Source organism: Mobula birostris, chromosome 9 (genome assembly GCF_030028105.1).
Source record: "Mobula birostris isolate sMobBir1 chromosome 9, sMobBir1.hap1, whole genome shotgun sequence".
Taxonomy (NCBI): domain Eukaryota; kingdom Metazoa; phylum Chordata; class Chondrichthyes; order Myliobatiformes; family Myliobatidae; genus Mobula; species Mobula birostris.
The window spans coordinates 76,746,442-76,756,753 of record NC_092378.1 but is presented as its reverse complement, the minus strand read 5'-3'; the positions used below and the strand labels follow the sequence as shown (position 1 = coordinate 76,756,753).

Here is a 10,312-nt window from a genome sequence, read left to right as displayed (position 1 = left end):
TATATATATATCAATAAAGTTATCAATAAATCAATAAACTAAGACTATGACTATATTGTTATGCCAGATTCCCTAATCATTCAGCATTTACTTTCCAGAGTTAAAATGTCCAAAAGCAGGTGGGCAGAACACAGTTAACTTGCTTAAATCCTCTTGAAGAGCAACTATCACTTGATTACACAAAAATAATTCACACAGTCATTGAATATTGTAGGAATTCATCCAAAATTCCGCACAAGACAAAACTATTTCAAGAAACAACTAGAGATGGAAGCATCTTCTTCTATCGTCTGGTAGATAACTCAAGGAAAGTTACACTATCTGTGGGTGAACGTCATACAAATCAAAGTATAATGTAGGTCACTCATGAAGTCTGAAGATGACACTGACTCTCCACAAGTGCAGTATTTTATTCAGCTCACAGAAGAATTCTTTTGGCATACTTAATGCACAACAAATGACATATTGGAAGTTGTTCAGAAATATGCAGAAAGGTTTTAATACTATATTCAGTGACAAATACAAAATGCTGGAGGAACTCAGCAGGTCAGGCAGCATCTATGGAAAGGAATAAAACATTGACTGTATGTGCTACACTGGATTTCCAGCATCTGCAGAATCTATTATGTTTACAACGTTGTACTCAGCCCATTGCCAACTTATCAGGTAAGCAAATGGGCACAGCATTGGGAAACAGGAATGATCGGAACAACCTATGCATCACAATTTCTTTAGGAAAAAATTACTTCGGCATGGAGCACAATGGGGACATGGTTGCCAATGGAGGCATGATTAGAAAATAAGCTTCAGAAGCCTCACAGCTTGGAATCTGGGCAATCTGTTGAAGGTAGAATATAATGACACACTCTTACAAAAATTATATTCAAACCAGTAAATGCAGTTACACCACACCACAATGTCTCTCATTATCTATTCCGGCAACCTGCTTTAGACTTGGGATGTTCAGAATTATTTGTGAGGGACACTGCAGAATGATTCGAAGAAAAGTGGAATGAAAGCTTCAGCAACAGCAATTTTAGAGTCAAGTGCAGGAATTACCAAACAAGCAAGATGAGAGGAGAGGTAAAAACATGACGCTGTGCTCTTGAACAGCTATATCACTGCTATAAACTGAAACAATCTCTAGGGCAGGAGTTCCCAGCCTGGGGTCCACAGAACCCTTGCTTAATGGTATTGGTCCATGGTATTACAACAAAAAGTTTGGGAACCCCTGCGCTAGGGTCAAATTTAACAGACGATGAGAGAGATGATATAATCAGAGTGTTCTGTCAACATTTGGAACTGGTGCAGCCAGTCACGAATGATGCCTTGCATTCATTATACCCTAAGCTCTATCTCTCAGCATCCAGTAGACACATCAATTGATTCAGCAGCATTCATAGACAGCGGCTCAACATTAAACCGTAGGGAATTCATTGCTGCTGGAGCTCTAGTGGAGGGCAGGAGATCTGTCAAGTTTTTGGCACAGCAATGCCTAACCTGAACACTTGTCTTTCTTTACATATTGAAAGATGCTCAGACAGGAGGAAACTGCAGTAAACTGAGTAATTTCTAATATTTGAACATACTGAAGTGTACTTCAAGTACTCTTACCTCTTTTAGTTCCATCTGCAGTGAGGATTTCAGCATATCACGGAGTGTGCACAGTTGTTTCTTTTCTTCATCTTGTGTTTGCTTAATCTGAGGAGAGAAGATTATTATTATTCCAAATAAGAAGAAATTTTTGTTTGACAAGTCAGAGACAAAGTAAAAGCAAAAGAGAGGGCATACAAGGAAGCCAAAGCTAGTCGTAGGATAAAGGATTGGGAAGCTTTTAAAAACTTTCAGAAAGAAACTAAGAAGGTCATTAGGAAGGAAAAGATGAATTATGAAAGGAAGCTCGCAACTAATATCAAAGAAGATACTAAAAGTTTTTTTAAGTAAATAAAGGGTAAAAGAGAGTTGAGGGTAGATATAGGACCAATAGAAAATGACGCTGGAGATATTGTAATGAGAGACGCAGAAATGGCAGAGAAATTGAATGCGTAGTTTGCAGCAGTCTTCACAGTGGATGACATCTGCAGTATACCGGCCATTCAAGAGCATCAGGGAAGTTCAGTACGTTCAGTGAAAATTACAACTGAGAAGGTGCTCAGGAAGCTTAACAGTCTGAGGGTGGATAAATCTCCTGGACCTGATGGAATGCACCCCTGGTTTCTGAAGGAAGTAGCTGGAGAGATTGCAGAGGCATTAACAATGATCTTTCAAGAATCGACAGATTCTGGCATTGTACCGGATGACTGGAAAATTGCAAATGTTACTCCACTGTTTAAGGAGGGTGGGAGGCAGAAGAAAGAAAACAATAGACCTGTTAGTCTGACATCAATGGTTGGGAAGTTGTTGGAACCGATTGTTAGGGATGAGATTACGGAGTACCTGGAGGCACATGACAAGATAGGCCAAAACCAGCATGGTTTCTTGAAAGTAAAATCCTGCCTGACTGCAAATTTTTGAGGATATTACAAGCAGGGTAGACAAAGGAGATGCGGTGGATGTGGTGTACTTGGATTTTCAGAAGGCCTTTGACAGGGTGCCACACATGAGGCTGTTTAGCAAGATAAGACCCCATGGAATTACAGGGGAGTTACTAGCATGGGTGGAGCATTGGCTGATCAGCAGAAAACAGAGAGTGGGAATAAAAGGATCTTATACTGGCTGGCTGCCGGTTACCAGTGGAGTTCCACAAAGGTTGATGTTGGGACCACTGCTTTATACGACGTATGTCAATAATTTGGACTATGGGATTAGTGGATTTGTGGCTAAATTTGCCGATGATACAAAGATAGGTGGAGAGTGGGTAGCGTTGAGGAAACAGAGAGCCTGCAGAGAGACTTAAGATAGTTCAGGGGAATGGGCAAAGAAGTGGCAAATGAAATACAATGTTGGAAAGTGTATGGTCATGCACTTTGGTAGAAGAAATAAATGGGTAGACTACTATTTAGATGGGGAGAGAATTCAAAATGCAGAGATGCAAAGGGACTTGGGAGTTCCTGTGCAGGATACCCTAAAGGTTAACCTCCATGTTGAGTCAGTGGTGAAGAAGGCGAATGCAATATTGGCATTCATTTCTAGGGGTATAGAATATAAGAGCAGGGATATGATGTTGAGGCACTCATGAGACCACACGTGGAGTACTGTGTGCAATTTTGGGCTCCTTATTTTAGAAAGGATATACTGACATTGGAGAGGGTTCAGAGAAGATTCATGAGAATGATTCCAGGAATGAAAGGGTTACCATATGAGGAACGTCTGGCAACTCTTGGGCTGTATTCCTGGAGTTCAGGAGAATGAGGGGGGATCTCATAGAAACATTCCGAATGTTAAAAGGCCTGAACAGATTAGATATGGCAAAGTTATTTCCCATGGTAGAGGAGTCGAGGGCAAGATTGCATGACTTCTGGATTGAAGGATGCCCATTTAGAACAGAGAGACAGAGAAATTACTTTAGTCAGAGGGTGGTAAATCTGTGGAATTTGTTACCATGAGTGGCTGTGGAGGCCAAGTCATTGTTTGCATTTAAGATAGATAGCTTCTTGATTAACCAGGGCATCAAACGGTATGGGGAGAAGGCAGGGAAGTGGGGATGACTGGAAGAATTGGGTCAGCCCATGATTGAATGGCAGAGCAGACTTGATGGGCCAAATGGCCTACTTCTGCTCCTATATCTTATGGTCTTAAAGCCAAGTTTCTCCAAGTTCAGCATTAATTTGTTATTTCCTTAAAATCACTTTTATTTCCCAATACATCCCAAGCTGACTTCACATTTCATCACAAAAGAATCATCCAAAGTAACAACTCTGGCTGATAACATTTAAGACAACAGGAAATATTAACTTTTGTACACTGATTGCCTGGTTATCAGTCTATTTAATAACTATATAATTAAAAGTCTATTCTCGAGATTTATAATGCCCTATCTGAAGTACCAGAATTGTCATTTAATACAAGCTATCTTTGGGACAGAATAAAGGAAATAATTTAGTGTTTTTGTTCTATCCTACAGGGATAAATACTTAAATAACTACCAAGCATGAAGTCGGCAAAGTTCTGAATTAAAAACGATAAATTAAATTCAGAAAGTTAACCATTATTCTTAATGATTGGTCCAGGAGGAAAATTACTACTTTGAGTTTAAGCTACCAATTAATACATAAATCTCTTTTTTGAAACAAGTTTCCTGTTGAATTTTATCTGGACTGGGGGGGGGTTGCAATGGCTCAATTCAAAACTTTTTATACATATTTAAAGTTTATACTGAACTTTTGATCCAGTATTATACACAATTAGCAGAGAAGCTGTGAACACATAATTAGCCTCACAAAAAAATCTGTAAGCATGAAGTCATTAGCCCAAACTCAGCATCCTGTGTATCCCACATACCACTCAAATGGAAGAGTAAGGAGTTACTTGTATCATAATCCTACTACTGCTGTACACAGTAAGTTTTCTAACATGACTCTCCAAATGTTTGTGTAATTTAACCACAATATAGGGCTTTTATGGATTAGCTTTAGCTTTATTTGTCACATGTACATCGAAACATATAGCAAAATGCATAGTTTGCATCAAATCAATGACGATTGTACTGGGCAGCTTGCAAGTGCCACTATGCTTCAGGCGCCAATATAGCATGCCCATAACTCACTAAGTCTAACCTTTAGGTCTTGGAATGAGGAAGGAAACTAGAGCACTCAGAGGAAACCCATGCAGTCATGGGGAAAATGTACAAACTTCTTACAAACAGCAGCAGAATTGAAGCAAGTTTATTGGAACTGTAGTAGCATTATGTTAATTGCCATGTTACTGTGCCACCTCAGTTTTTGACTAGTACTGTTTATGTGGAATGTGAACATTCAAAATTTTGCAGCTAAAGCCCTATTCCCCATTTTCCAAGGCTCCCAAAATAGCAAAGGGATGAAGCACAAGAGCAATATGGGTGAATAAATAAATTACATTTCACAGAAGATGAAGTTTAGAATGACCTGTGCAGAAAGTAGCTTTGAAAGATAACATCAGAAATTTTAGAATTACAATATGAACAATTAAAGAAAGTGTTTTTAACTTGTATATTTTGCCTTTGATCTCCAAGATTAGCCAGGTAAATGAATGTTAAGAACAAGTAAAATCTAGTTAGGCTAATAATAATTGTTAATTCCTACATCATTCATTCCATTATTCTAAATATTTGTTTATTTCCTACCAGCTACTTTTTCCCAAAACTAGTTTAAAATATGCTTGCTTGGTATTCTGACCTCAGCAAATTTAAATTCATATCTTAGATCCACCTTCAAGTTGATCTCAATTATAACCATTTGATTTTAGTATGTCTCAAAAAACTAAGGAATGTGTCAAAAATTCTTTCCTTCGTTGCTCTGAGAAATCCTCATGATTGTACCTCCCATTTGTACCACTACCAACAACAATGAATAGGGAAAATCTTGCTATCTGGAGTCAGCTGTCCATTCAGAATTGACAGCTTTCATGCCATAAAATATTTGGTAAAACTTTGAATTACCAAACATGAGTATAGATCTGAAATTTAGGACAGATCACACCACAGCTATTACTATGTGAGATCCAGGGACAGAGCTGGGCTTGCTCAGATTTCACAGTATTATATCGGGAAAGGGTGTCCACAGCTTCACACATCAGACCTGGCATTGGAATGATAAATAAATTAGTTTTATTGGGGATTTAAGCCTGAGAAATAGGAGGCTAATTCAGTAGTCTTTTTTTCATTCTCCGAGTATGTGTTTTAATTAAATAATTAATTTTATCATCTTTCTTTTCTGGGCATATCGAAACAAAGAATAACAGCAACAATCTTTAGATGCTGGAAAGCTCAAATAAAAACAGTAAATTCTCAAGTTCAGCAGTTTAGCACCGGTTCGAGAAAGAAAAGCAATTAATGCTTCAAGTCGAAGGCCCTTCATCAGAAGTGAGAAAGAGAGAAATCAAATTAATGCATGTTGGGGAGGGCATCAAGTGGGAATGTCCATAATACAGTACTATCATGCAGCCAGTTAAATTCCATTGTGTTATGTAGTTAATGCTGTAACTTCACCCGCCTCTTCTGCCTTTATAAATCTAATCTAATAATAGAATATACAGCAAAGACATCTCAATGGAACAAATACTTTCAATGATTAATCTGTAATAAACTTACAACTATTGCGTAAATTACTTACATTGTATAAATCAGCAGCCAGTTTCTCAATATATTGTTTCAGTTTATCTGCTGTTTTTAAACCATCCTGAAAGAAACTTCGAAATATGACACTTGAGAATTAGTAAAGAACCAGCAATGAAGATTTGAAATTACTAAAGGTCTGGTACAGTATTTATATTTTCACTTACAGATACAAATCATTACATTTAACTCTTCATTGAAATTTTTTTTAAAACTTCAACTAGATCATTCAACCCAGCAACTGACAGTTAAACAATAAATACTAGCTAGCCACATCATACCAGACCGGCTTGTCAACTGACCTTCAGCCAGCAAGAGCAATCCTTCACCATATGAATAGTGCATGAGTGATTGCTTGTCCAAAATGAAAGATGTGGTATTTTGGGCAATGAATTAAACGTTGACAAAAGATGGTGGAAACTGCATTGATAATTTCCAGCTACATCCTCATTAAGGCTAGGGTTGGAGAAGGGGGATGGAGGCACTTATCTGCCCCCCCCCCCCCATCAAATGCACACAAAAAAAGTCCGAAGGCTTCCATGCCAACTATGAAACCATAGCAAATTAACATCAGTGTTGGATCCTGATGCTTTTGCGATCCAAAGGTTCTTCAGAAGTCATGAATGAGTCATAAATCTTGTTGCTTATGATTGTTTTATTAGTGTCATCAAGAGCAAAGAAGAACAAGAGAACAAAGACCAGACTAAAAAAAAAGTTGTGGTTATCTCATACCAGGCTAGAGTTAAAAAAATACTATTGACAATAATTACTATAAAACAGTCAGATTTATGTGGTGTGACACCTGTTACTGAAAGCTAACAAGTTTCTAGGAAAGTACTGAAGCAACTATACTGTAATTACTGGAAAAATTCACTGAATAATTACATGTATATGGGTAATTAATATTAAAAAAAACAAGTATAAGAAAGTTAAACTACATGAAAAATAACATTTCTACACCTAATTCCAGCATCAGCTCTGCAAGGATAAATCATACCAACTCCCCCAGAGGCCAATGCCACCAATGTAGATTTACTAGATACAGTCTGCCACACTCATTTCAATAGAATCACCAATGTTTCTTGAAAGTAGCATACTACAGCCCAAACTGCAAGCTTAATGGCCAGCAGGTGTCAAACCATATGATCTGGTCCTTCGTTTTATTAAAAATTAGCTTACCCAAAATAGAGATTAGAAATAAAAAGAATTCCAAAAATTGCTAGTTAAGTTTATATCTCATCAAAAATATTGCCAGAAGATTTATTTGAAAAATTTAAATGCCTCTTACTTTAAAAAAGTCAAATCTGCAATTAGGACTTCTTTTCAAATAATCCTCAAAGTACAAACTAGCACAATTTCTTTACAAATGCTATCATGCGACTGTTATAAGTCTCTAAATATATACCTGCAACATCAAAATAAAAACAGTAACAAATTTCCACACCAACAAATATCACACAAACAAACTTGAAGAGTGAAAGTCATTTTTATTCTATTTTGCTTAAATATTTGCATTATGCATTTCCTACATTAAATAACCTCGCTCGCACCCCTTCTCCTCACCACAATCACCCTCCCTCTCGTGCCTCTCCTCCTTCCCTCTCTCTAATGAGTCACTATCTTCTCCTGTCAGATTCCTTCTTCTTCAGACCTTCACCTATCCCCTTCCAGTTTCTTATTTCATTCCCCCCCCCACCCACCTTCTCCCTCACTTGGTTTCACCTATCACCTGCCAGCTTGTACTCTTCCCACTCCCTCCACCTTCCTATTCTGGCTTTTGCCCCCCTTTACCACCCTGATGAATTCTCTTAGACCAAAATGTAGACTGTTTACTTCCCTCCAGAGATGGTGCCTGACCTGCTGAGTTCCTCCAGCATTTTTTGTGTGTTGTTCAAGATTTCTAGCATCGGCAGAATCTCAATTTTAAAATACTTACAAAGCCTCCAATGTACATTTTCATTTCCAGAGGTAATGTGAAGTGCTAAGTAATCACTTTTAATACATCCTGAACTCTTTTGAAGAATGAAATACAAAATTAAACCTAGTAGGAAATCTTAACCAATTAAAGATTACTTTTACAGTCTGCTAGTAAGCTATTATAGTGCTATCCCTTCCTGCTGTGCACAACTCTCTCATTCTGTATCAATTCAAAAGTAAACTTATGGAAAATTAGTAGAATATACTGTAGAAAAAGCCACTTTGACCACATCTTCCTAGATGTCAACTCACCACGTACACTATAAAATTTCAAGCAATCTCACCATGGGACATGGAACATCAGATATTTCAAGATTATTAGCAGGGCCTTTTCAGAATGTAAACCTAAGCTGGACAGCTGGATTATGCTCTTAAATTTTATTCAAAGAGAATCAGAATCAAGTTTATCACCGGCACGTGACGTGAAATTTGTTTACTTAGCAGCAGTAGTTATAGCAATACTATGTTAAAAAAAGTGGGGTAGTGTCCAAGGATTCAATGTCCATTTAGGAATCACATGGCAGAGGGGAAGAAACTGTTCCTGAATCGTGAAGTGTGTGCCTTCAGGCTTCTGTACCTCTTACCTGATGGTAACAGTGAGAAAAGGGCATGCCCTGGGTGCTGGAAGTCCTTCATAATGGATACTGCCTTTCTAAGACACTGCTCCTAGAAGGTGTCCTGGCTACTTTGTTGGCTAGTACCCAAGATGGAGGTGACTAGATTTATAACCCTCTGCAGCTTCTTTCGGTCCTGTGCAGTAGCCTCCACATACCAGACAGTGAGGCAGCCCATTAGAATGCTCTCCACAGTACATCTATGGAAGTTTTTGAGTGTATTTGTTGACATGCCAAATCTCTTCAAACTCCTAATGATGAATAGCCACTGTCTTGACTTTTTTACAACTACATCGATATGTTGGAACCAGGTTAGATCCTCAGAGATCTTAGCACCCAGGAACTTGAAACTGCTCACTCTCTCCACTTCTGATCCCTCTATGAGGATTGGTATGTGTTCCTTTGTCTTACCCTTCCTGAAGTCCACAATCAGCTCTTTCGTCATACTGATGTTGAGTGCCAGGTTGTTGCTGCAGCACCATTCCACTAGTTGGCATATCTCACTCCTGTACGCCCTCTCGTCAACACCTGAGATTCTACCAATAATAGTTGTATCATCAGCAAATTTATAGATGGTATGTCAGCTATGCCTAGCCACACAGTCATATATAGAGTAGAGCAGTGGGCTAAGCACATACCCCTGAGGTGCACCAGTGTTGAGGAGGAGATGTCATCACCAGTCTGCACAGATTGTGGTCTTTTGGTTAGGAAGTCGAGGATCCAATTGCAGAGGGAGGTACAGATGCCCAGGTTCTGCAACTCCTCAATCAGGATTGTGGGAATGATGGTATTAAATGCTGAGCTACAGTCGATGAACAGCATCCTGACATAGGTATTTGAGTTGTCCAGGTGATCTAAAGCCGTGTAGAAAGCTATTGAAATTGCGTCTGCCATTGGTTGACCTATTGTGGCGATAGGCAAACTGCAATGGGTCCAGGTCCCTGCTGGGGCAGAAGTTCAGTCTAGTCATGACCAATCTCTCAAAGCATTTTATCACTGTCGATCTGAGTGCAACCAGGAAATAGTCATTAAGGCAGCTCACATTATTCTTCTTTGGCACTGATATAATTGTTGCCTGTATGAAGCAAGTGGGAACTTCTGCCTGTAGCAGTCAGAGGTTGAAAATGTCCTTGAATACTCTCACTAGTTGGTTGGCACAGGTTTTCAGAGCTTTACCAGGTACTCCATTGGGACCTCCTGCCTTGCAAGGTTTCACTCTCTTTAAAGACAGTCTAACATCGGCCTCTGAGACAGAGATCACAAGCTCATCAGGTGCAGCAGGGATCTTCACAGCTGTAGTTGTGTTCTCTCTTTCAAAGCAGGCATAGAAGGTGTTGAGTTCATCTGCAAGTGAAGCATCATGCTATTGGGTTTCATTTTGTGGGAAGTAACGTCTTGCAAACCCTGCCAGAGTTGCTGTGCTTCCAATGTCGCCTCTACTTAGTTTGAAATTGTCTCTTTGCCCTTGAAA

At 38.8% G+C, this 10,312-nt stretch overlaps 1 protein-coding gene across 3 annotated transcripts in view; it reads right to left on the bottom strand.

Moving 5' to 3' along the window:
* LOC140202842 (arf-GAP with SH3 domain, ANK repeat and PH domain-containing protein 1-like) overlaps window positions 1–10,312 on the bottom strand; it is a 531,099-nt gene that overhangs the window by 224,786 nt on the left and 296,001 nt on the right. For all 3 annotated transcript variants that reach the window (XM_072268282.1, XM_072268281.1, XM_072268284.1), the window contains 2 exons: window positions 6,249–6,324; window positions 1,615–1,701 (listed from right to left, as the gene is read on the bottom strand). In XM_072268282.1, the coding sequence (XP_072124383.1) occupies window positions 1,615–1,701; window positions 6,249–6,324 (163 nt within the window). The remainder of the gene's footprint in view (window positions 1–1,614; window positions 1,702–6,248; window positions 6,325–10,312) is intronic.